Source organism: Pomacea canaliculata, linkage group LG2, assembly GCF_003073045.1.
Source record: "Pomacea canaliculata isolate SZHN2017 linkage group LG2, ASM307304v1, whole genome shotgun sequence".
In the NCBI taxonomy this organism is placed as follows: domain Eukaryota; kingdom Metazoa; phylum Mollusca; class Gastropoda; order Architaenioglossa; family Ampullariidae; genus Pomacea; species Pomacea canaliculata.
The window spans coordinates 19,029,520-19,057,408 of NC_037591.1; the positions used below are offsets into that span (position 1 = coordinate 19,029,520).

General features: G+C 38.7%; 1 protein-coding gene across 6 annotated transcripts; it reads right to left on the minus strand.

Moving 5' to 3' along the window:
• Nucleotides 1–910: 910 nt before the first annotated feature.
• Nucleotides 911–27,801, minus strand: LOC112556929 (signal peptide peptidase-like 2A). Of its 6 annotated transcripts, none has more exons than XM_025226409.1 (17): nt 27,752–27,801; nt 21,510–21,644; nt 20,859–21,044; nt 18,775–18,852; nt 18,056–18,195; nt 16,480–16,631; nt 16,021–16,117; nt 14,439–14,561; nt 11,224–11,305; nt 10,847–10,921; nt 7,662–7,721; nt 7,190–7,292; nt 6,417–6,512; nt 5,098–5,276; nt 4,482–4,553; nt 3,738–3,831; nt 911–1,155 (listed from the first exon to the last, which is right to left on the minus strand). In XM_025226409.1, the coding sequence occupies exons 2-17, from the start codon at nt 21,558–21,560 to the stop codon at nt 1,049–1,051; spliced, it is 1,695 nt and encodes a 564-aa protein (XP_025082194.1). In that variant the 5' UTR covers nt 21,561–21,644; nt 27,752–27,801; the 3' UTR covers nt 911–1,048. The 6 variants fall into 6 exon arrangements, with proteins under 6 accessions (XP_025082194.1, XP_025082191.1, XP_025082190.1 ...); XM_025226406.1 differs by lacking the exon at nt 27,752–27,801 and adding an exon at nt 22,595–22,746 and having other exon boundaries at nt 5,116–5,276; XM_025226405.1 differs by lacking the exon at nt 27,752–27,801 and adding an exon at nt 22,595–22,746.
• Between the last annotated feature and the right edge of the window lie 88 nt (nt 27,802–27,889).

A 27,889-nucleotide genomic window follows, 5' to 3' on the forward strand; every position in this document is an offset into this window, starting at 1 on the left:
GCATGTGTAACCTCTTCTTATTTTCTGAGTGGAAATAACTAGTGAAGGCCACCAGTTGATTTATTTTAGTTGTATTATACATGAACTGTTCTTAAGTTATGCCTGTGGGGTTCAGAGACATTAACTGTCTACTCCCACAGATTAAAAAGGAGGGCCATTTTAGACGCATGTCTGTATCCCTTGGTTACAGCTGTCGCTTAGTAAAACAGAACTTGCATATTATGCTGTACTCATGGAAAGGCAACATTGTTTTGGTAGCTATATCTGTCAATATTCGTTAATTTGACTTCACCAATCAAAACCTCAACAAACTGTCAGTCTTCCACACCAAAAGCCTGCGAAGAATCCTGGGCATCTTCTGGCCAAGGACAATCTCCAACGAAGAACTACTTGCCCAGTGCGGGCAGGAGAGTATGGCCACCATCCTGTTGAAGAAGCGATGGCGCTGGATTGGTCACGTCCTCCGAGGCGGGAGCAACTCCATCCTAAAAACTGCCTTACACTGGACGCCAGAAGGAAAACGCAAGCGAGGTCGGCCCAAGATCACCTGGTGCCGAACTGTGGAGGCAGACATGAAGACCCAAAACCTCAGCTGGGGTACTGTGGGGAGTCTAGCCCAGGACAGGCAAAAGTGGAGGACCTTTGTCGCTGCCCTACGTGCCGACCGGCATAACGGGAACTAACTAACTAACTAATCAAAACAGAAAAAATCAGTGTATGGAGAAACTAAAAATCCATTAAAATTATGCACAGAACACGAAAACAAAAAGTCAGTTGGCCATAATTGAAAGTACTCAGAAAAGTATTTGTTATTGTTCCTGGCACTTTTTACCCACTGCAGAATGACTGGCTGCTTGAAAAGCTCTCTGTATGTAAAAATTAAAATTAAAAAAACACTACACCACAAAAATTTAGTTCATTAAATCTTTATTGTCTATTCTGCAGAAATACAGAATAAACTTTATTAAGAGTTTCAGTAAAAATAATTGGTAAAAATGTACAATTAAGTTAAATGCCAGAATGTTTTCAATCAGGCTCCAACGAAGAACTACTTGCCCAGTGCGGGCAGGAGAGTATGGCCACCATCCTGTTGACACCACTGGACGCCAGAAGGAAAACGCAAGCGAGGTCGGCCCAAGATCACCTGGCGCCGAACTGTGGAGGCAGACATGAAGACCCAAAACCTCAGCTGGGGTACTGTGGGGAGTCTAGCCCAGGACAGGGCCCTGGGCACTAAGCGACAGGCTCGTTGGTTTCAATATACATATCAATAAAAACATCTTAGTTTTTCTTTGCAGGTACAGGTGTCAGTGTGCCTTTCAAAAAATCATGTCAATTTTTTAAAATGGATAATGACCACAGAGCACATAAATTATCCACTTTGCCTCCCATTCTACCTTGCCTGACCAGACAAAACAGCTCCAGGTTTTCAACCAAAATGTATGAATAAGACCCATGCTAGATATACAGGAGGGAACGAAATGTCATGTCATTGAAAAAGAAATTTTACAATCAAAACCACTATTTCTTCATACTTTAGCTTATGACGTGACAATATAGAGAATAATATGTGAAAGGAGTGCCAGCTATGTAGGAACGCCACAAAAAAAAAAAACATTTTAAAGCACACCTCAATTCCAGCCTGGCCAGGGACCGGAGTAGCCTGGGCATTTCTCCTTTTTGCCTTCTGGCAGCAACCTGCCACCACTTTATAGCTACACTCCCATATGTTTATATTACCAAATGCCTTCTGACATAATGGACATCAAAACTTGTCTTACTTGCTTTTCCTTGCATTAGAATTGACAATGTTAATAGTATTCTACCAAGTACATTGAGCACCAGCACTCCCTGTGTTGTATTATTGAACTTTTATGTATAATAACAGCACATTTCCCATGTTTAAACTGCCCACTGGGATTAATTAAGTTGGTCATTGTTATGAATGCTGATTGTTACGTGCATTGTTAATAGCCACTGTTTTGGTACAAAACTGCTATGACACTTATGAAATGAACATTCAAAGTGTAACTATACAATAGCAGTCAGCAACATAAAAAGTTAACCTCAACATATTAAACTATAAGGAGCGTTGGTGACCTGTCCACAGGCTCAAAGTTGTTCTCTGTGCTGTCAGTGATTTTCCCATAACCAACACTAAACAATTTGATTTAAGATATGTTAGTGATCTGCACATACCAAAATAAGAAGTCAATGTGACATGATCAAAACCAAAATATAACCCAAGAATCATATAATAATAAGCTATATACATTGCCAAACTCAACATTTCATGATGTATATCAAAATCAATCATTCCTTTACATCCAGCAGGTCGCAAACTTTGAATACTTTATGAGTGTTATGGTATCATGTCACATAACAAGTGTGCACATTTTAAATACAGACATTAAAAGTCGTCAGACAGCAAGAGCAGATGAAGACAGTGCAAAGATCAGGGTTATCACCCCTAGATGTGTGTACGGTAGTGTGTATTGCATCGTGTGAGAACTTTACAGCAGTGTACCTGAAACCGTTGCAGGTGCTTAGAATGTTCACAAGACTTCACCGTGCACCTTTCGAGTCTGAGCATTCTCAAATAAGTCTTGGCAGAGATAACATGTTGACACTGAGTGTATGCTTGGGGAATCAAATAACAGACCTTTTCTTGCCTATCCAAGGTAACCTTATCACCATTTTTGACAATGTCAGTAAGAAATGTTATGGTTTATGGAATTTTGGAAAAGTAACAAATAGTATGCAGTAAAACAGGCCCAATGTTTGTCACAGTAAAAGAAAACTTTTTTTGGTCCCTCTTCATATGTGCATGCTTACGTATATGATTAACTAGTTTTATAGGAATTTCCTTGAGTAGATATTTCATATCTTTGTGGAGTGGCAAGTGCTCTGTGCATTGTACTCTGCTGGTTGATCTCCATCCTGGCCAGCACAGGGAATCCTAAAAGCCCCCCCCCTTCCCTTACCAACAAGTGTATATTGAGTGTAGTTTTTCTTACCACATCCACATTATAAACATCAGCTGTTCGTGTGGTAAAGGATTTATTATTGAAATTACATGCAGAGTAGTTTCATTCCTGTATGGATTATCTGCATCCTGTATACTTCATGATTCAGCATAAAGGTTTGGTCAGTTTTGGTACTAAACTTAAGGCAGATTTAGATCTATTTTGTAAAGTTAATGTTGAAGCAATAACTGTATGCATAATCTCGAAATCATTTTCATATAGATGTATCAGACATTCATAAAGATACAATGAATAGTTATCCGACAGGATGGTTGTGTGGATGACTGTGCAACTGGCCAAAGTTAATGCGAGGGTGTGGTTTTGAAAACCACTTCTTGTAGTCTCAGTTAAGATAACGACTTATTACAACTGCATTTTATTTATGGGTATTTCATGTGTTTTAGCTAAAAGAAAGGAATAAACAAAAAATTATTTTATGGTGGGGTGGGTAGCTGAAACATGTTTGTTTTGTTTTTTTAAAAGAATACATGTAAATATACTGAATGCAAGTGTCTCTGACATAGAGAACAAAGAAGCTAGCTAAAAGATTTGAAACTCAAAAAGACAAAACAAGCTCAAAACACAGCAAATAAGCACAAAGACAAATATAACATGATTCGCTGAAGGAGACTTTGATGTAACATGATTATGATTCACTGAAGGAGACTTTGATTTAACATAGTTTTCATTGAAGAAGACTTTGATGCTCACTCTCTTCGGGTGTTGCAACATCCTCCTCATCCTGTGAACCGGAACTAGCATGGACAATTTTTGAGGCCTGAGCATCATCATCTTTCTTAGGACACTGAAATGGAAGTAAAGATGAGACTGGAAACACTAGGACACAAGCAAAGAAGACAAGCAATTTTTCACCATTTTCAAGCCTATTTCAGACACTTGAGTTGTTTTTCATCATCACACGTGATGTTTATTCATTTCTACCTGTAAAATTCACTGTCTACAGGACTAAATATTGCAGTGATCATATATTACTCATAAGCCTGTGTCCAATTTTTGTTTTGGAAATGCAGCTGGATATACCTAATTCCTTTTGGCTTTACAAGTGTTGCTTCACAACAGGACGAGGTCAGAAAGATGTATTTCTCCTTAACATTAATTATAACTTTGATTTCCTTGAAGTTATATTTAGTCTTTTAGTCTTTTCTTTAAAGTTTTTTTTAAAGACACCTTATCATCTGTATCTGGGTATCAAAGTGAAAGGTCTGTATACAATGAATTAACTTTTGCATGTTGCTTCATTGTTGGTATCACATCAGTTTCCTTTGCAGTCATTTTTTTTCTTGTATATTGTTCACATATCTTTTATATAAATTAAGGATGTGTATCTTTAATGCATATATCTGAAATAATATACATGCATTATGATGCATATGACCTATGTGAGAGGCTGATGTGGATATATGTGTTTTTTTAATGTATCCCTCTATAGCAGACCTGGGCAAGGACCGGCCCAAGGGCCGCATACGGCCTGCCTCCTGTCTCTGACCGGCCCGCCCGCTGGCCCACCTGCCAGTATATATACTATATATACAGTATTGGGTAAAACAGAGTTAACTATATTAGTCCGGCCCTCTAAAACCATCCCAATTTCTCATGCGGCCCCTTGGGAAAATTAATTGCCCACCCCTGCTCTATAGCCATATTTTTTCTGCCTTTTTGAATTGTGCATTTTGCTTAAGTGCAGACACAGCACCTTTTCTTTTTCCACATTATTTATGTTCTTATAAAGATGGTGAAACAGTATACAGCTCTAGGCATACATATACTCTAAAAATCTGCAAGAAATGGAGACTGGTAAGAAAGAGACTGGAATATAAGAAATATCTGACTCTGTATGCTGTGTGTATCTTGGTGTGACAAGGACTTTAATTAGCTTCCTCTACATACAGATAAAATTTTAAGTACTTTGACATTTATTAATAGTTCATGTATTATTTGCCTGTAGTGACTTTATTTTTACATCTTAAAACTGGAATAAATGTAGCTATGAGCAAGTAGAAAAAATAAAAGTGTATTGTTCCAACTTCCATTCTCTCTCTCACCCACTTACATGCAATTGCACATATACCTCTGCTTGGTGGCCTCTCCACATATGCCCCAGTTCCTGACGAACCAGCGCAATAACTACAGTTGTGAATAATGTGCAGGGCACAAGGTAGAGAAGTGCTGGCTGCCCAGACTGCATCCCATACAATGCCACCCCTGTGAGCACTAGCCCGACCACATAGGCTGTGACATTAGCAAAAAAGAAAATTCTAATGTCACTACTTTGTATTCAGCAAGTGGAACATACAAAAAATGTTTTGTTTTTATTTTTACTATTATTATTTTATTATTACTAAGCAAGTGAAATATAGGACAAAATATTTTAGATATCATTGTAACATTACATGATTACATTGCAGCTTATCACTATAACAATGCAAGATTTCCATCTTGTGATGGTGGTTGTTTAATGCCATGTCAGCAGCAAAGGCAATCAAATCAAACTTTACTGTCTGTACAAGACATAGTCCAAGACAGAAATTGTTCTTTGGCTCACAATCACTATACACATATGAACATACTATACACCATATCAATATTTTTATACGCACACACTTACAAACATAACATGCACCTTCTCGCACATACATGTGAACCTCCTAAGGAGGATGCCAGTAATATGGCAGCCCTATGTGCCTTTTATTCAAGATGGCAATGGCTGCTGGCACAAAGGACCTCTGGTAGGCAGTATTTAGTGCCTGTGGCACTTTGTAGCACCTGTCTGAGGGCAACAGCTGAAATTTGGGATGGAGAGGATGTGTTTGGTATGAGGTGATGTTATATGCCATCTTTCTGACTGCATAAATGTACAAGTCAGAAAGTGGCAGCTGTGATGTACCAATAATTTTATTAGCCTGATGGATTACTCTGGCCTGTCATCTTCATTCTTTACAAGCTGAAGAATAGCACTGTTAATAGTGATCTCATTTATGTATATGATAGGGGAAAGCACACATACCCTGAGGGTACCCATGCTGAGAAGCTGCTCGTCTGACAGAATCATTCTATTCACTAAGAAATCTACCCTTTCAGACAAGCTGAACCCTACAGTAGCTGTCGGCAGAACTCTGAGACTCACCCTCTGTGGTCAGTCCTTGCTCTTATCCAAAGAACTAGACTGATGTTTACTTAAGATCTAGTAGGCACTTTACAAGAAGGTGTGGCTGGACCATGTTAAAGGTGCTTGAAAAATCCAAGAAGAGGACCTGAACATACTCAAAGCTATCAATGCTACAAATTCAACATATTACACTAAAACCTGAGAAAAAAGTATTTAACAGATTTGAAGCTATACATGTGTTTATGAAAAACAAATAGACTGACCTGCAGAAGAGGCCAAGAAGTACAGAAGCCTGCAACGATGTGTGGCAGTGCTGTAAGTTTTCATGTCAAACGTACAGTTGTAGGTGATTAGCAGGCCTGTAGACAATGTCTCCATACCATCATACACATATATATATTCCCCCAACACACACATGTATGCACTCATGCACTGAGATGCAAGTCTAAAAGAATGTCCAACCTGCCAATCCTGAGGCAAGGTGCACTGTATGTTGCTAAACGTTAGTTGGATAGCTAATGTGTGGCAGTCAAGAAGGTTCTTTAGGTGCACTGTTTGGCACAATAATTACTACCAGTGGCTAAGGCTGGCTGGAGATGGAAAATAAGATTCTGGGACGAGAAATCAGTTCTCAGTTTTGGCAGTTTTTGCTTAAAAAACTTTTCTCTTTAGCTAGTACAGTCATGATATACTGTGGCTATTAAATGTTGCATTGAAAGACATACAGGAAAAATTTTGTCACATGCTAATATTTTTTGATAACTTCAAATACCTACTGAAATATCAGGTTTTGTAAGTTATGTATGCGTTATCCTGTAAGGCCAGAATAGATTTAAACTGATAGTGAGGCCCAGCTAAGAACTCAAATTTTATAGTTTTTATACAACTGGTCCAATTGGCATGTGAACCGAATTGTATAGCCTTTTATTTTTCTAGGGGGTTAGAGAGTATGGCAATGGTCACAACTCAAAAAAACTGGTATTTCTGGTCTTTTAAAAATCTGACTGGCAGAACAGATGCATCTTCTCATACTTACCAGGAAGAATAATATCACCGAAGCCTAGCAAGGAATATCTGTCTGCAAAGCAGGGAGCCATTTCCCAAGACAGAAAGTAGGGCAATCTGAAGACAATTGGCATCTGACAACAACAGCACCATCATTAGGACTTTTTTAACCACAACACTATCTTCTCTTCCTCCACCCCCATATCCCCCCATCTGTTTGTGTGTGTGTGTGTGCATGCAGGCATGCAAATGCTTATATGTGCATGTGTGGCATACATGTGGCTGTTAAATGTTGCATTGAAGACATGCATAAACTTAACATGCCCAGATAGGTTGAAATTTATGTATTCTAAGAAAGTATCAATTGATCTAAATATAAATGTAAATATTTTCTCAAGAATGCAAAAATGTATATTTTGTCTATGTGCTTATGCACATGTACAGTGTGTTCCACATGGCAGTGCATATGGTAAAGTGTATAAAAACTATAAAAGTACCATCACCTGCTCCCCTGTTTTGCTGTCACCACCTGTTGCTACTTTGATCATCACACTCTCTCCATTCTGCAAAATCATCATATTCAGCAATATCATCTAACGAATACTTCTTAACATCTTGAAACATAGTTTTCAAGCCAAAGACAAAATCTGCACAATTTTCATCAAAGTTTTCTCAAGAAGATGAAAGTGACAGCTGTCCATTGTGTCTTCTTTTTATCTACAGCCCCCTTCTTTCACATCCCTACTCATCTGGACACATGTACACAAACACGTAAACAGAGGCACATGTATACAAACATGCCTGCAGCATGCAAGATGTTTGTGCTTAATGCCGTGCCAGCAACTAGGGCTATAACACGGCAACAAAAGTAATATTTACTTTAAAAGTTTGGGGATAAAACCTCCCAAGTGATATAACCATAACAATCTTTAAAAAGTCAACACAAGAAGTGAACAATATGTAAAAGAGTGGGTCAAGTGTAAAAAGGAGTGGTGAAGCCCAAAAAGGCCATCAACAAACCAAAAATCAAAAGAAAACAGTTGTCAGGACATAACATTTCTTAAATTTGATGGTAAAGTCCTATCCTCCTTAAAAACATAGAGATATTGGGGCGGACCTGAACAAAGAAAACAAAGAATTTTCTGTTAAAAAAACTGCTGGTGGATAATCTGTAGCTCAGGACAGACAATCATTACATGTACCACACTAAAACTTCCACTACACCATGGACAAACTGGTGGTGGTTCACCTCCTAAGAGGTGTCCTTGCGTAGCATAGGTGTGTCCTAACCTTAATCTAGCAAGCACCACCTCCTCCCACCTCACAGAATGGCACGAAGGTAGGCGGTCGGAAAGACAGGGAAGAGTGGCATATCATTTGTTTTGGCCCAGAACGTCCCAGTGGCCTTGCCATAGGGACTGAACGTAGGCCAAGAAGAGAAGTTTACAGTCTGATGATACCAGCAACTGTAATTTGCCAGGGGACTGACATGCAGCCTTGGCAGCTTGGTCTGCTTGAACATTGCCTGAGATACCAGCATGGCCAAGAGCCCAAATAAAAACAATGTCCTTGTTACGATAAATGAGTGCTGCCTGAATTGTATGAAACTGGACCACAAGAATGGTGGTTAAAATCATTGGAAAGAAGAGCTTGGAGGGCAGAAAGAAAGCCTGAAATAATCAAAAAGTTGTGCTCCAAAGAGGGGTGAACATGCTGCAAGGCTAGCAAGATGGCATGAAGTTCCGCAGTGAAAACAGAACAGTCATCCACTAGTTGGACTGAAGCAGTCAGTTGTGGTTGGCAGAACCTGCCACAGCGACCGGACCACCACTTGGGATTTTGGAGACATCTGTAAAGATATAACAGAATCCAGGATAGTCAGAATGGAATACAGGGCAGCATGCTGAGGTCCGAAAACAGCCCGGTACACAAGGTTTCCAGGATGAGCTTTTAAACTTGGAAGGCCAGAGTATATTCCTTATGTGTATCCCTGGTGCAACCATGCTGGAAATGCCCTATATGGTACTGCTCGGTCGCATCCCATAGGTGGGGAGCATAAGGAATGAACCATATTCATTACATTATTGCATCAAAAAAAAGAAAAAAAACTTGGGAGAGGATGAATCTTTGAATAGCGAGGATGAGGTGCGAGAGAGCGTGAGAAAGAATACTGAGGGGGCCTTGCCGCGACTATTTTGTTCGCAAGAAGTGGGAATGTTTGGCATAAGTGTGCCCCATCCCGTCCACTCCGTACTTCCTCCTCCCACCACAAATAAAAGCCAGGAGCTGGGCAGTAAGACAGATGGGTAAGGATGGAGTATAACTTATTCAGGCCTAGAGTGTCCCAGTGGAACAGGAACTCTGAGCTAACCATGTTATCTCTGTTAGTATTGAGATAGAAATGAATAGTCATTTTGCAATGACTGCTGAGCAGGAGGTAAAGCCTAGTGTACATGTTCTTCTTAAGGAGCCACCCACAATACAATGGCAAGCATTAGGCTAAAAGGTGCACCTTCCAGTTTGGGAATTTTTTGGAAGATGCAACAGAGAAGAGACTAATGGAGTGTGTGAGTGTGCGGGGGTGAATATAGGAGGATCGATATAGACAGAGGTTAGGAAAGATAAAACAACAGGATAAAAGAGGGAGACTTTGTCAGAGAAGAATATAGATGAAAGAGTCCATAAGAAAGAAATAAGAAAAGCAGAAGAGAAAGGGTGGGTTAACTCAGTCATCCAGCCAAAGAGAGACTGGGTGTTCATCCCCAGCACAAGAAGACCCTAGGGGTCACCAATAGGCAGCAACCATAACTTTGTATTAATGAGCTTGAAGTTGGAGCTGAAGGCAAAATGCCACTCAACCAGCCCCCAGATTTGCTTTGACTTGGAAAAGTTGCAAGATCCAAACACTGGGTCAAAGATCAAAACACTGGATCTGGGTCAAAGCTGGAGGTAAATTAGATGCTATGAACATGGTAGACTGTGATCTAGACACCCTTGCTGAAAAACAAAATGATATTGAATAGCCAAAGAGGTTCTATGATGGAAAAGAAAGAAGAAACAACCTTGGTTTAAGAATGAAATCCCAGATCTCTGTGTCCAAAGGAGAGCCTTGAAGAAAGAGAGGAAAAGCAACCTAAAAGCAGCTTACAAATATGTACACAGCAGTAATTACAACATCAGGAAGGCAGTATGGCAGCTACAAAGAACTTGTTTAAGGACCATTGCTGGACCACAGAGGTGACAGCGAAAAGGCATACCAACAACTGAAAACTCACACCAAGACAGGTCAACAGAAGACAGTAATGGCCATATTCTCAAACTTTAAAATACAAGAAAAGTAGAGGAAATTGTTGAAATGAAATTTTGCTGCACAGTGGATTGTGTGAAAAGTCAATAAAAGAGTGTGGGAGAGAACAAAGAATATATAAAGTTGCTGATCCCTTGTATTTTTGCCTCATAACATCATGTGGCAATGAAAACTTGTGATGATTATTGACTCAGACATGGTGAAAACAAGAAATAACAGTTGATGAATAAACACCACAAGCAAAGCAAGATGGCAGAGAGTGGCTTGCTGCTAATGTGTGCATCATATGGTTGCACACAACAGATTAGTGCAAAAAATGGAGTCTTATTTGCATTTGGTTTAGTCTTTAAAATAATCAGTATCATGAAAAATTACACTGACCTTTGTGAAAAGTGGTGTGATGAAGACAAAGAAAATATCATACACAAACAGCAGTCCCAACAGCACTGTACATGCCTGCAAGTAAAGTACATTAAGTACATGTTTAGTCATCTCCATTACCCATTGTGTCAATCACAAAATTACCTCTACAAACCTACAGTATTCTGTTTCAGTTTCTAAGTCTGAATTTAAACAGATAGTGTCTGATGCAAGCAAAGTTAAATCTAGGACTATGTGGATAAACTGATCTCTGCAGTAAACAAGTAACCAAAGAAAGCTAGGATCTGCCTATTCTGAGAAGATGTACACTTTTATTCTGTCTGATACTTCAGAGATTCTGTTATATAAACCTCTAACAGTAACACACAATGACTTACTCTGAGACTTGGCATGAGGAGTGCACGCATGATGTAGAGACAAAAGCAGATGCCTATAACATCCTGCAGGACCCAAGAATAGCTGAAACAGTTTATTTTGCCTGTGAAATGATGGTTAATGGCACAGGAGAATGCTACAAAGAAACAAAAACATAGCACAGAATTAAAGCAAGTACTTTCAACAAAAGAGAAAACAAGATAACTGAACAGAAAAAATTGTTGAAACATGATAAACTTTGAATTAGTTTCAAAACAAGAATCTCAGAAGAAATAATGTAGAGGGCCAGTAGGCCGTCGCTTGTTGTTAGTTTTAGGCAGGGCCGGCGGATGATTGTTGCTGTTGGCTGGACCTGCTGAGGCATCCCGAAAGAGGATACTTGGCAGTGATTGGCTAGGATTAAAACTGCTAATTGCCGCGGCTGTAAAGGAGCATCGTGGAAACTTTAGTCTTTGGAGAGGTATATAAGGGCAGAGCTGAGATGAAACAGGGGAAGAGACATCGGCGGATTAGAGAGGGAGTACAGACATGTGACATAGAAGAGACAGCCCTGACTTTTAGCGCCTCTGGCGATGCATGGCCATTGTGCAAGCCCATGTATTAAAGGGTCACACACCTGCTGACTGTTCCTGCCTTTGTTCAAGTGTTGGAAGTTTGTTGTCGCCACACCACAACCCCCACCACTCGTCTACAAATAATAGCATGTACATTTGTACAGTGCTCCACCACAACATTAGTCCCAAACTCTAAGCATAAGTTAAAAACATGAATATCAATGGTAAAAATTAGTTATAAAAAATTGAAAAACATCAAAGATAAGATGATATGGAAGAAAAGCCAGACTGAAACTTGTGGCCTAAAACTCCAGATGTTTCTTGAACAAATGTGTTTTAATGGCACGTTTGAAAGAGTATTGCCTGCTGATGGCCTATCCCATTAGGGTGTTTCAGCATGCTAATGCTGAATGGACAAACATGTATTTTCACCATAGGTTTTTCCTCCCGATTCTGGGGCAAAGGAGGCAAGTACCTGCAGAAATATAGAGATGCTTGCTTGTTGTGTAGTGAGTTAAAAGGTCAAATAAATATATAAGGAGGAGCAGACAATGTAAAGAACCTGAAGAAGAGTAAAGCAAATTTATATTCTGTCTGAGCTTGGGCAAGCCATTGGAAAATACAGAGAAGAGGTTTTGCATGATTTCATTTGCATGCTTGGAGTATGAGTTGTGATGTAAAGTTCTGAATCTGGTCTGGAGCTTACTGAGAAGACACAGAACACAGCCAGACAAGTGATAAAACCAAGGTTCCTGGTGGAAGAAGAAAATGGAACATCTGTCATGCCCACCCTGATGGAGGAAAGGAGGAGCTAGGTAGCATGACTTTCTATGAATTACTAGTGTTTGTTTTATTTTTTTATTTTTACAACTATCCAAGACTTAATTCTAAGATGCATAATTATAAGTTCTGAAAAGTAGGGCATGCCATCTATTTCTATCATTTCAATGTTAAGAAAGAATAAAAACAGGTAAGTAATTTTTCTAATTATTTACAGCAATGGAAGGCTTGTAAGGAGGGGCTTAACCATGGCAGTTCTGAAGGAGGTAGAGAACACCCTGGCGTCAAACGTTGATTAATGATGTGGGTAATAAATAAATGGCATGAGTCCTCACATGCACATAATGTAGGGCCAGATGATTTCAATTAAAGAATAATCTGTCCGTTGTAAAAACCAACTCAGTCATTGCAAAGTGTGAGCTGGCCATGCCAAGACCAAACAACCACTTCCAAACGATGACTCTACCTAGAGATGATGTGACCCCCCCCACCCCACAATTGAAAAAAAGTTGCTAGTCATAACACTCAAACAATGACATAGTTGCTAGTAAACAACTATGTCATTGTTTGAGTGTTATACTTAAGCAAGACATTACAATAATTCTCATAATGAATTCTTCACAAGATTACATGCAGCTTGTGATGGGTGATAAAAGATCCTTGGTTGAGCACAATCACATTTTATATGAACCAACAAAATGAAGAGAATAAATAAATAAAAAGTCTTGTAAAAACTATTTTTGCTTAATATGGATGGTAACTTTGTATGCTGTGCAGTGATTATGTGCTTCTTCTGGCTGTGGAAGTTTTCAGACTATTTTTTTGGACTGGAAATACTCAATCAGCATATCCTCATTATGTTATAACTTGCCAGTGAGTCTGGAGTCTGTAATTTCAATCACTTTAAAGTCTGATTCAAATATTAAACAATCAAAAGATTTGTCTGCAAAAGTTTAGACGTAAACAAATCTGGTCGATGATCTCCACGTTATCCAATGGGAGAATCAGATGCTGAACATTCCTGGGTTACAAAAAGAAAGGTGCTGAGGGATTGGCTGAAGGGGATGAAACTTGTTCCTGCCACCAGGTTTTGTTCATGCATGCTGTGAAAAGTGAAGATTGGCAAAAACTTATCTGAGTGACAAAGCATTATATGATTTAAATCCAATAAGCCAGTGAACATTTTGTGCTTTTTAATTGAATAAAGTTAAAGTGTTTATTCAGTGCTGAATGAATTAACAGAAGAGTACATGTCTAAGAACAAGCATAATTTGGCATGAAAGTTGTGCTTCTAGAAATTTTAATTTTTGTGTGGCACGCCAGTTCTCCAAGTCTTCCAGTATGTCATGCATGCAGTTCTCTTCATTTTTTTTCTCTACTCATTTTTGCCACACTAGTAAATTAATTTTTAGTATTCTGCTGTTTCTGTGAGTGTGCATGTGTGCTGATTAGATTGCAGCAACAGTTTTCTTCTATTTTGGTTTATTTTAGGCAAAGGCACTAAAAGGACGCAAATACTCATTTCTATGTACTTTTGAAATACTTGAAATGATGTAAAGTATTTTATCACCATGCAAACTTTAGCACAAAGAGAACAATTAGAAGCATCCACTGCTAAGGAAAACCTGGTGGAATTGCTGAAAATCTTTGAACCTGCTTTTCTCAAAAAGGCCACCTCCGGTACTTCCACACTTCAAACCTTTGTAACTCACTCAATTTTAGGACTAGAAGAATAACTTTGGTATAAAAAGAAAGGCCAAAACCTGCACATTTAAAAAATATCTAATTTGTCAAATCTCAGATTTCCGACTAAAGATTCATTTCATTGTGGCAGGTCACATATATACATACACATGCCAAATCATCATCCAGTATATACCCACCTCTCATGACGCAAACAAAGCCAGGTGACAACAAAGCTAGTTGAAACTGCTAGCAATGCCACACCTCGTACTTCTGGCATTTTCTTCAGGCATGTCAAACACAGGCAAGAAATGCGAGGAATTCTAGAACATAAAATAATGAGAAAAAAATAACAAATTTCCTTCTGTAAAATTATACATCAACTATATAAATCTACATGCATCACCTAATGTCATCTTGATACTGTTTCAATTTAAGACATTGCACTTTTCCTACAGTCACCAGCAATCTGAGATAATGTCTTCCCAAACTAAGACTCTTCTATGTGCTGATATGATTTCCTTAACTCTCACTATACAGCTCACATGATTACAAAATTATAATTTCGAGCCTCGCCCACTAGAAAATGCCCCTCAGTTTATTTTAAAACTTAACATTAAAATTTGATTGCTTTAGGAGTACTTAAAAATGATTAAAATTTTATATAATTATAAAATATAAGTACAAACTATTTTCAAATTAATTTGAGTAATCTATCTAGCCTTACTGATGACAAGTACAGAAAGATCAGCATAAATATAGCTAGTCAGGACAATAAATGAAGGAATAAATGAACAAGAGAATGAATCAACGACTAAGAACATAAGTATCCAAATGCAAAGTGGATACACTATGACAGGTTCTGAAAAATTAGCAGCTGGAAAAAAAAGGTAGCAATCTTTGTGAAGCATATATGTAGATTCATGTTTTAGAGAGGTCAGGCTTCAGAGATCCCCTTTTACTCAACTTTCCCAACTTTCTAGATCACCTTCAGTAAATAATAGTTTACAAAAATAAGCGTAGCGTTTTTTACTATTGACTTTATGTAGCACTGCACCATGGCTGCGTGCTGACAACCATATGGTAAATTCATATGCACAGCACAGATCATATCATTAATTTTAAAAAAAACTGTGTGTGTGTGTGGGGGGGGGGGAGGGAGCATTTGAAAATTGCTTTTCACTCAAAGTGTCTATAAAAGCATTTACAAATGTTTTTTTTAACATGAAGAAACTCATAAGCTTGTAGCATTTCTGTAGCTGTCCAGCATTAATAGGTATGAGATTTATCAAAAATGATAAAGGCAGTGGAAGCAGAAGGCTGGGGCTCTACACTTATGTTCGGTGCAACTAAAGTAATGGGGTTCTTTTATCTATGTAGTGTGCACAGTAAAGAATCCCCCTCCATTTCTCCCCTTAAATTCTGTGAAGTGCCTCACATATCTCTACTTACTGCAGTCTGAACTCAATTGTGTTTGTAACATCCTCACTCCCCACACACATTCTACTCCTAGAGGATCAAGAGTTTAATAAATTTTATCGCCAATGATTCCTACATATGTGCTAGCCTGCGCATACAGTGTCTCTATTTCTATTTTGAAATGCTAGATCAGGAGTGGTATATATACCTTGAAAACTGAAAATATAACAAATGTCTGGCACTTGCAAAGTCACTACTTACAGCCATGAACATTTCTATGCACAAAAGTTTGAAAAGATTAATAAGCTGACAAAATCAAATTTACCTAATTTTTTAAGTATATTTACCATATGTCTGACATACCTGTAATCCCATGGAATAAGCTTCTTCCATAGAGGCAGGAATGTTTGAAAGATAGCGTTTACTCCAGCAAAGCTAAATATTGCCATGATGATGTACACTAGATGAACCAATGAAAGCAGATTACTTTAAAAATTTGAAAAAGCAAGGAAACAAGGTGACAATTTAAGAAAATCATTACTCACAACATATGTGAGTATTTCAGCAGGCAAATGTTCAACACCAATTTCACAAGCACCATCAGAATTGTACACTCTAAAAATCGTACAATTATCCTACAAATCAGTAATGAGACATCCCTGTATCATCTTCACTACCACAACTACTACTCTGCCATGCCCTCAACACTAATGTTATGTCATCTGTATAGCAGTTAATTACTCTAATTTACATCAACTTTTCAATTTTTGATCACCCTCAAAATAAAGATCCTAAAATCCTTAAATTTAAGGTTATACTTACCCAGGTAATCATAGAAAAAGTATAGGAGTGTGATGATGAGGCAAAAAAAGATGACCAGCGCAACACTCATGATCACCCCTGTGCCCATTGATAGTGTCTCCAACCCCATTTTATTTTCCTCTTCTTCCCTCTTCTCTAAGCGACATGTTGACCTGAAGAAAAGACAGGAGAATGGCAAGTTACCTAGAGCTGACAAGCAGATCAAGAACAGCAACTTAACACAAATTATTTTTGACTGTGGTTATAGATGGTAAAGAGGCATAAACAGCACAATTCCAACATGGCTGACTGTACTGGACGCCACGAACAAGTAACCTATGTAAAGAAGCTGGCCCTACAGGTACCCAAGTAAAAGAATAACTGGATGTGATAAAAGTATTTAGTAAATATACCAGTATTTCACATGGTCTGCACGGGTGTGACCAAACAAAATTCCAGACTTTTTCCAAACCTTCAAATTTTCCATAGCAGCTATAACCTCGACATCTACTGGCAACATCAAAAGATAAAATTACTTATTGAGGTATATGTTATGATAATTTTGACAAAAGTTTCAAAGTAAAATCATTTCCAGCCTACATTTTGCTTTCAGTCAGTAAAACATATTCTCCATTAACTTAATGAATATAATTTCTCTGATAATGTAAGCTTCAATATTCATAAATAGGTTTTCATTATCCAAGCTTGTGAACTCTTAATCCTACTTTATGATAAAATGGTAACATAAACTTCATTGCTGAGCCGGCACTAGTTGGGGGAGGAGCAGGGCGACCGCCCAAAGCCCTGTGCCTATGTTACAGCTGTCTGTCAGTCTGCCTGTTTTGAGCTCCATAAGATTGGCGCCATCCACCACATTTTCTCTATACATGCTGCCAACACTCTTGTCTGCACTTTTGTTCTATCTACTATAACTCTATGCTTGAAGGCTGCTTCGCAAGATAATGTTATCTGGGGGAGGCACCAGAAGGCTAAGCAATGGGGGTTTTTTTGGGGCTCATTGAACTTTTCTACTTTCCTTTGAGGACCAAGCAATTTGAGACTTTCTATCTTTAGTTCCTAAATGTGTTATGGCTGCCAAAGTAATATCAGTTGAAACTAATAAGAACAGTTCTACAGGGTGAAACTATAAACAGGAACTTTCTAACCCACCATTAATATCTAGATTAAAGCTGTAACCTGAATGAATGAAGGTGGTTAGCGCAGAATCTTTATTTAATTTGATCAGCTCTACTGTAACACGCATACCGTACACAAACCTGAAAAAACTTTAAATGACGCACTCTTTACGAATATCCTTTACACATCTAATTACAAAAAGATAGACGTGCATTTTATTCTAGGTACCGGCCATGATTCTTTTAAGTAAAGTGTGGAATAATATGAGGCAGAGCTAACAGTCTTTTCAAACTCTACCTGTCACCTAAGTTGCACTATATATAGTATATCAACTTCTCTGTCTATACAGACCCTTTAGAACATCTTTACTGCAGCAGACCTGCCTTTTTGTTTTTGGTAACCCAGTGACTAATCTGACAAAATAGCGGCATTAGAGATAAGCAATTCAACCCTGACCTACCTTGCGTGATGGACACTAGCTGACCAATAACTTCCTAGCATGACACAAGTAGCAGCCAACAAAAACATTATGACTGCATTGGGATCAAAGACTGGAGGTTTAGGTGCATACAGCCACACTGTTAAGTTATCCCCAATGGCCTGCAGGAACAGAGTATTAAAAAAATTCAATCTTTATACACCACAGGGTGATTTACATTATTTCCAGAAAGCCAGTATGACAAACAGACCCAGTTTGAGGACAGACAGTACACACAATGAAAGACAACAGTCCAAGAACCATGAGTACATATGTAAACATATCTATTAGCAGTTATGTTTTCAAGTTTTCAGATCAGCATAGAACCTACATCTGTTCTGCAGACAATGACATCTGTCATCAAATACAAAAGAAATTCTTATGGTGGTGGAAAAATCCAACAGTTTACATAAGAAGAGTTATAACTTGTCAACTATTTGCTCATCTGAAAGCTGGTAATCTCTTTTCTACTGCCTTTTATTACTGACAGTTTTCTACAATCTTATGCAGTTGATGTTACTGAAATGTGGCTGATGATCCATAGACCACCTGATGCAAAAACCTGTTGATGTGTTAGTTATTTCTTGTGCCCTACTAGTCCTCTATAACACCTGTAACAAATATTCATTAGCAGATGAAGCAGCTCTGTTTTATTTTTTAAAAAATTGTTAAGCAAAACGACAAAATACAAAAATTCATACCATCATTGTATCAAAGTCCTCATGTGAGATGATGGCCACTGTAATATTAATGCTGCTTCCAATGCCTTCTGGTGTGGTCTGCATACATAAAACAACTGTGCTATGCTCAATGTGCTAAATCAACATACTTTATAGAATCATCATTATGACAGTCTTTCTGATCAAAGTCTACTTCAGAATTATCCCCAAATCATCAAAGGATCCCCAACTGAAGGGGGCTGCCCAAAACCGGGTCCGCTGGTGAGGTGTTGTTGCGGCCCTATGCACCTCAAAGGAGCAACAAGGAATAAGCTACTAACTATCAAAGGATCAAGGTTATGTGAAAGAAGGAAAAAACTCTGAAAAATGTTTTTTTCCATAGTATTAAGGAGACTATTCATATCAGCCTTCAAATCCCTTTTTGCCTATCTTATTTTAACATAATTTCTTTAAAACCTGGGTAAATGCTGAGGTAAACGTGATTCTGCACTGCACATTTATTATTATTATTCACACCTAAGTATGCAATACTAGGATTCAATCCATGCAAGCAATTCTTTCGGCACCTTGAAATCATAAAAAATAATTATAAGAATACTAATAGAGATGCTTTCAGAGAACCTTTCCCTCACACTGGAAAGCTTAATGCAGTCTAACACAGAGCAGATCAACACATTTGCAAAGGTAAACACTACATACATTATGCTTTCAAATACAGTGTACACACAGATATGCACGCACATAACCACCAAAGGTCAGCCATGCCATCAAGATCATAAAATGAAAATTCAAAACATCAAAAAAACAGAAGTGCTTTAGTGTATAGTGTATAGTGTATAGTGTATAGCCTTGATCCTTGCACATCTAGGAAGAGTAAATCAGATTGTTGATACTTGTAACTGGGTACAATTTTAGAAGAATACAAGAGGGTGTTTGCACAGTCTCTCACTATTCTTAGCAACTTAACACAAATCATGGGTTCCATGTATTTTTTTGTAAGCTAGTTGACAGTACTGGCAAGGGTCAACACACTGCAGAGTAGGACATTGCAGGATTCAATGAATGGTGAGAATGCCATGTGAGAATGCCCTGACCACTCCCAACAACACTGCAAGAGATACACCATCAGAAAAGAGACAGTTGCAATGCTCAGAATCAGGGCCTCTACTATGGCCCACCCAATGTGTATACGTGTGTGACTGTGTGCATATATGAGCCCTATTACATGCTACCTTTTTTTTTCTATAAACATCTAAAATGGGATGGGAAATAAACAGAAATGCCAAAAAAGGTCCACACAGAAAGTATCACAAACTCATTTTCAACCCTTGCTCTCTTCTATCAGTCTTTCGTGGTGTGTTTATTCACTTTTTTAATTCACTTTAGGGTACTAAGAGACAGAAATGAACTGTTTTTCTTATTGAACATTTGTTCAGTGGTCCCTCAAATGAAGCAGAATGACATCAAAACAGATGCATACATCCTTAGCATCCCAGAACAATTTTTAATTTCTTTTTTACATGCTTGCATGGTCTGGTTGCAGATATGCCCTTTAAAAGCTTAAGTTTCTGAATGTCATGGCAACTCTTTTATCAACTGTCTCCGGAACACTAAATTTTTTTTTTTATAAACATGTGACTTCTGCAAAAGGTCATAATGAAGCTCAAACAGCTAATGTGCACAAGTAAACAAAGAGACAGCAATGAACAAGCAGTTTTTTCAGGATGTACTTAATACATTATCTCTTCAGAAAGTTATAATATAGGGCAAACATTCAGCCAGAAGCAGTCTGTTTTAAAATTTGCTTTTTCTTTCAACATACATCTTCTGAACTAAAGTTATAATAGAGCACAAACTGTCATTATACGGAGGTATATGATGTTTATATAATGAAATATGCCCATGAAAATATTTAGGGTCTGCAGTAGGTAAGGCCATAATGAGGTAATGAGGCGGCTTTACTCTACACTTAATACTTGAATAACCTTCTATAAGCACACCAATCTGAGTATAATAGGAGAGAGGAAAAATGCTCTGTTGCTAGGAGATAAAACTGCCTCACCTCAGACTAAAACCTAGCAAGTCTGTCCATCTATACAACTTACATGAAAAGTTTCATTGGAGTAGTCAACAATGAGAGCTGCAACCCCTCCATGCTCCTGAATGTTAGCTGCTTTCTCAAAAAATGTGCAATTTCCACGTGCAACAGCCACCACTTTGCCAGAGATGTCACTGTGAAAGCCTCCACTACAACCAAACACTGAACTGAAATTTATCAGGGAAGATGGATGCTGCAAAAGAGGAAACAAAAGGTACAAATCTAGGGTCTGCGAACTGTTGAAAGTATAAGCATTACACACATTATAAAATGCAATAAGGGAACTGTACATTCAGTGGACCATGGTTTGTCTGATCTCTACTCCTCAACCTGTCTGATACGGTTGATCTTGGAAGGAGCTAGTGTTCCAGTCAGCATGGCTCTAAGGATCACCCAGAAACTCAAGCAAGGTTGCGATCCACTGGGGAAGCCTTATTCATTACAGGCATAATAACTTAGGCCATTGTCATGAATCACCTTAACCAAATTTTCTGAGCTTATATTGTTCAACCACGAAGTTCAGCAATAATATAAAAGATATCAGATGGTGAGCTGATATTTGTACATTTATCTGCAAAAAAAAAAAAAACAAAAAAAAAAACCTAACCTAGGAAACACCCAGTGAATCTTCAAGAATATTAACACAAGAACTGTCTACCTGTTCTTTATAGTTATCAGGAAGTTCATGAGAGATGCTGTTGTACTCCATGCAGAAAATCTGTGCAGTTACATCCTGAGCAACTGCTGGTATGACATTCTCAACTCTGATAAGTCCTGTTTTAGAGTGCGTACCCTGAAATAATCATGTTCAAACATATATACACCCAGAAATGAATTATTTCTTTTAGCTCATCATCTTCATTCACCTTAACTCTGACAATGACATTTCATTACAAATGCTCTTTCATCAAACATGCACTCTAAAACTCCATAATTATCCTATTGCAAAAAGAGGAAAAGTGCATTAAAATCTTAAAATAACATGTGACAATATGTGATCTTGAAAATACAAACTTTTAAAACATATTTATCAATAGCTTTACCCCTACCCTGCAAAATATGCATGTATATACTTATATGCAAACAAAGAGCTATTCACAAATGTTAAGAAACATTTTCTAAGCCTCTGCATCTTTTGCATACATTTAGTTTCTATGAAAAGGCATGCTTTATCAATATAATGAAGTTAAAAGTGAGTCGATACTCATAGCTGATGTGAATATTTCAAACATGTATGTATGTGTGGATAAACATTTTGAAGACCATCAGTTCTTTATTTTCCTATTGGTTGAGACTACACCAAATCAAGGAATCTCCTGGAGAGCTCAGACCAATAAAAGATCAATATTTTCAGGATATTACTATAGTAATAATAATATGTTTATTTGTATAGTGCTTTTTCCCACCATTAAAGGTGGGCTGAAAGCGCTTTACTAAAAGAAAAACACATAAGTTATTCAGCCCTGAGAGATCCGATAATTTTAAACGCGATCCGCCAAGCCGTAAAGCTTCTCTGGGCTTCCATGCATACTAATTTTTCGCTGCTTTTCGTCCTGATCAGCGCTACACCCATTTAAACCGTCTTCCTATAGAGATAAACGGATAGAGCGTTACCGCAAATATTACAGGATTGTTCTATCCGCTACTTAGAAAACCAGACATCCAGAGGCATTAAAGGATAATAACGCATGATATTAAACGCAATTACTAATTTTGATTCAAAATCGTCTAATGTTGGCTTACCAAAACTAGCGTCAACAGAATTGTAACAAAAACCAAGGAAAACATTGCCAAAGCTTCGAGAACCTCCCTCACTGAAGCGCACCATCAGGGGAGATAAAACTTCTTGCTTAGCCTCGATACAAAGTGTACAGTATACAAAACACGGGTGTACCATCGACGTGTATATTAGTTCGTGGGTGTACAGATACAAAACACGGGTATACATATATACAAAACACAGACAAACCACTCAACAGCACCGAGGCGAGCCGCGAGACTTACATGAAAACCTCTTCCGATTTGTTGGGTTTTTTTTTGTGAGGGGTGGATGGCGGCTATTTTTCTCTTTCCGTAAGGAGAACATATCACACATGCTTATTCGGAAATATTTCTGCACAGTCCGAAATACTTAACCACGGTCTATTGTGCCGGATACTTTGGAGAACAAAGTTTATGTATTGCTCTACTGCTCCTTTTATGGAGATTTGAAATATAAAGATGGTAAAACATCAAGTAATGATTACAGCATGCTGACAAGAATTACATACTATGCGTAGACTAAAGAGGCACAAATTATGCAGTTTCGGGGGAAAGGGGGGGGGGGTTCTTCTTTTGTTTTGTTTGTTTTTAGTGTTGGAAAAACGAAGATGGACACTAATTGACTTGTTATTTGTGTTTTATTGACATGTGACCCTAAAAGCATTTAAGCATTTTAAGGTGTAATATATATATAAAATCAGTTAATTGTTGTGATCGAAGGGGTTGACAAGTCGCGGCAGAGAAAATTAATTGGTGCAGTTCTTTTGGTTTGTTTTCTGGACAGTGGCTTAATTTTGGCAGAAGTGCTTGTTGGAGTTAAAATTAATTGTGTATTGGGCGGAGGTATAATTGGGAGGAAGGTTAAGATCAATTTGGTACTTTATTTATCTAAGAAAGCGGTCTCAGAGGCCTGATCTTCTCATAAAACAAAAAAGGTAGCATCCTTGATATACCAGCTGGCAGCTGCAACAGTACAATGACCTGACAAGCAAAATTTACTCGAAGGGTTGAAAAACCTGGTAACTGTAAATGTTTTAAGTAAATGTTTGAAAGTTGTGAATGCAGTCTACGAACCATGAATACTGTTGCGTGATTTGCAGCATAGCTCGATATCTGGATGCCGAAATCCTTAAACCCCGGCCTTAACATTGTCCTCTGCAGTATTGTAAGATATAGTTCTTCTTGGATTGTAATCTCACCAAAATGACAGCACAAACATCTTTCCCGCATAACAGACACTTTCCTAAGTCATGCTAGTGAAGCCTGTCAAAGACGTCATGACACCAAAGAGAAAGCGGACGTTATGAAGAGACGCTTGCATACACCTATGCATTCCAATGCAAATCATACCATCCGCCCACCTTGTCCGCTTCCACTTCCCTTCCTATTGGAATTATATATATAAACAGGTTTGTAACAACTATAGCATGGATCTTTTATGCTGTTGGTGTTGTAGCTGCGGTTGGGTCCTGGTGGGTTGAGCATTAAGTACCGAAGGATCGAGATCCTGTGATTCGCAAAAAAGAAAAAGTAATTATCTTTAAGAATCGTGTTTATCTCGTTTATTGTATAATTGGGAAGTAATAAAATGTTATTTCTCTATTTACATTATTGTTATGAGCAAAAGAAGTTTTCTGAGAGTCTAGAAAAACTTTTTTATGTCCGTGGTCATTATTTGTAACAGACGATCGTACGCCTTTAATAATGCAATGAGGGATCACCCCTTTTTTGACAATTATGGCTGTTGGATACTTCACTGTATACTGACAATGACGTTGCACTTTTACACAGCCCACGTTTACACGTATGCCGGTAATTAAGTCTCTCTCTCTCACACACACACACTGCATGCACACTATAACATCGAAGAAAAAAAAACAAAACAACCCCAACGCAGTCAGCTAACGACACATCCTTTCTCGCCATTCTCGGACACTTCAAAAATGGGTAAAACGAGTACGACCATAAATTCGAGTTCACGCTATCGATGCTCGCTGTGAAACCAACTGCTGGTCCACAAGTAACAGTAGTAGCAGATCGAGGAGCCCACACGAGGTGCAGAGAAGCGACACTTTCTTTGTGATTGCTCGACGGACACTGAATGGAAATCCAGCAGACCCTCAACCCACCTACAAGGCTACAACAGTCACAGTCACAGACCCTGACACAAAGAAAAAAAAGAAAATCTCTTTTATCTGATAGCATGTCTACAGCCCGACGAGCGTCAGTCAACACACGCCTCACCAGCCACAAGAAATCCAATAAATAGAGAGCCGGCCACTCTCATTTCATTGGAGGTGCCACCACAAACCATGACAGAAGCAACACATACAGCCAGGTAAATAATGTAACCCATGACGACATTAGAATTCGCGACTGAAATGTTGGTGGACTTTTGCCCAAACTATGTATCATGGACTTCATATTGAGTATCTAAATAAATGTACTTTCGAAGTGATATGTAGAAGTGAAAACTATACCGAGACCAGCTTCCAGTTAAACTACTTTACCAAGTACTGATGCAGTGGTACTTATCATGAACCAAAAGTTAATGAACTTAGATAATGATGTTATTTGGGTGTTTACATACGATTCACCATGGAATAAAACAACTGAGGGCGGTGATGTTATCGATATATATCCTAAAACAGTGCTTCACGGATTTGTGGTAAATAAATGAAGACTTCTACCCCACCTTAGGTGGAAATCTGAATACACGAACTGGTTGGTTTGAATATGAAGAGGTGACTTGGGAATGAACATCAGATGACACAGCTTGAATATGTTTGGTAGAAAACTAAGTGATTTATATCATATATTTAATTGTTCTACACTTAATGGATGAAATTTATCATTCGCTATCAATGCACGCTGTCAAACCAACTGTTGATCCACAAGTAACCTGCATATAGGAGCCCAGAACGAGGAAACGTTGCTGTGAAACTGCATGACTTTCATCACTTTCAGGGCAGCATAAGATCCAGTCATGAATCTGGCAAAGGATCTTTGACCCACTAATGCAACCCGCAAAAGAATCAACAAGCGCAACGGTTAAGCAAAGACAAAATAAAATGTCCATGACGAATTAATGATGGACTGATGTATGAAGGATGACGTCATGAACGGTTTTAAGGACGACCGAGATAAATGAAGCGATGGATCCGAGAGTGTATGAGAGAGTGGTGTTATAAAGATGAAGGTATACTAACGTCTGTCGAGGCAACAACCCATCATCGAGCATTTATAATGAGCATGAGCACGTCAACTTTAAAAGGTTCACATTACTTAAATGGACTGGAAGGGAGAACAAGTTTAGGGCTTTGTGGCTGCCTGGGAAACAAACATGTTACAAACCCTACTTGATTTAATCATAAACCCGGCAATAGACATAAAGGAATGCAGTAAATGCTGTTAAAAAAGTTCCGAACACTTTTAAAGTGTGGTGCAACCAGAAATGGCTCATCAGTTCAGGAATGCTACAATGAAATGAAATATCTGCTATTGGAACTTTTCACAATCACTGGAAATCTACTAATAGGCTAGGCAAAACAAATTCTAAACTTTAGAAAACTGTAAACACAAAGTGACATGGTCGGGACGTCTCTTCCATTCGACCAGTTGCTCAATCAGTCACTCACAGAGTTTTCGAAATCATTTAGCTCGCATAGCACTCATCATGGCACTTGCAATAGCACTGTGATCCCGAGAAAGTGTGCAAGGGTATACACACATGTCTCAGCGAAAGCCATCTTGTTGTTTTTTGGAAGGGAAAGTGCATCGACCGCGATGTGATTTCACAATGGGGGATGGGGATCTTGGGGAAATATTGGTATGAGGATGGTGGGCGAAGGAAGTGGGGATTGAGGAAGTTTGGTAGGAGGGTCGCTGTTTTGTGGAAAGAACAGCGTGCCCGAGACTAGATCTTAACCCAAGACAGCCAGTCCTCACTGTATTTGTAGCAGGCGCTAGCCGTTGCACCACCCGACCGCCCAATCATCTGGGAGAAAATACAAACCTTTCAGCATCAACACTAGCTGCCCGAGGAAGGCGCTGCTGTTGTCACAAATGACCTAGCATGCTCGACTCAGCTAAGGTTAGTCGTTTTACCTTTTGAGATAACAGATAACAGATGTACGACGTCTTTTCGATGAAGAAATTCCCACTTTAAACAGTCTTTGTGCAAGGTGTAAGCTTGTATTTCGAGAATTGGAGGGTGTTATTCAAGCAGACTTGGGCCCTCATTGTATATTTTATCGAACTCAGCCCTGTCATTTAAAAACGAAAAAAAATTTGCTTCCTTCACAGCTTCTTTGGGTTATAGAGTCTTGACGAGTCGGTGGCCACGGATAGTCAGGACTGCAAGTTGCAAAACTACAAGGATTACGCGACCAAAGCCTGGACTACCTGTGAGTTGTAGAAGTTCGAGCATATAGGAGGAGGAGTCGTTCTCAAGGGAAAACAAGAACGTCGGTATTCGCTCGCACTCCAAAGCACAGGAGTAGGGAGAGATGAGTCGCATTGAGATGGTGTTCTTTCGGCGGCTGCACGTGGCATTGTTCATTCAGACGCGTACCACTGTGTGCTGCATAATAGTGTAAACTGAACAAGCAGCTGTCGAAGCAACCACGTGTACAACCCTGGACTGGGACAGAGTTTGGTATCGGTGACTTGGCAGACCAAACGGGGAAGTCACGATCGACAATCGGACAGGGCACTTCGAGAAAAGAGTCATGGGTGTGCCACGACTGTCGGTAGAAGACCTAGCTGTTACTCACTTCATCACTAGCGTGGACTCGCAACGTGTAGTTAAAGCGTAGTGAGACGAAGGAGAGATGGGCTCTGAGAGAACAGCAGTAACAACTGCCAGAGCTAATTAGTTGATGTGCTTATGTATGCGCGAGTAGTTGTTCTAACGAGAATAAAAGCACTGTACCATTGGAAGCACGGAAAGCACGAATAATACTGGGACCCATTTTAGATGAGGCAAATGGCTGTTGGTATTTGTAACACAATTTGTAAGTTCGATGAATCTTTAGTTGTACTTAAAGTCACACGTCGTTGTCTTTTTTTTTTTTTTGTTCACGAAAGAGCAGGGTGGGGGGTTCGTGAGTCGTGTGGCGAGAATTGAAAGCGACTGACGTGTGATTACTGTACTAAGGAGTGATGTATACAAGTTGAACTTTCTTCAGGCTGTCTTTATACGTCATGAACTGTCATCTGTCTGGAACATCTGAAAGAAAAGTTTATAGTTAAAGCAAATTAGATACGTGTATACGT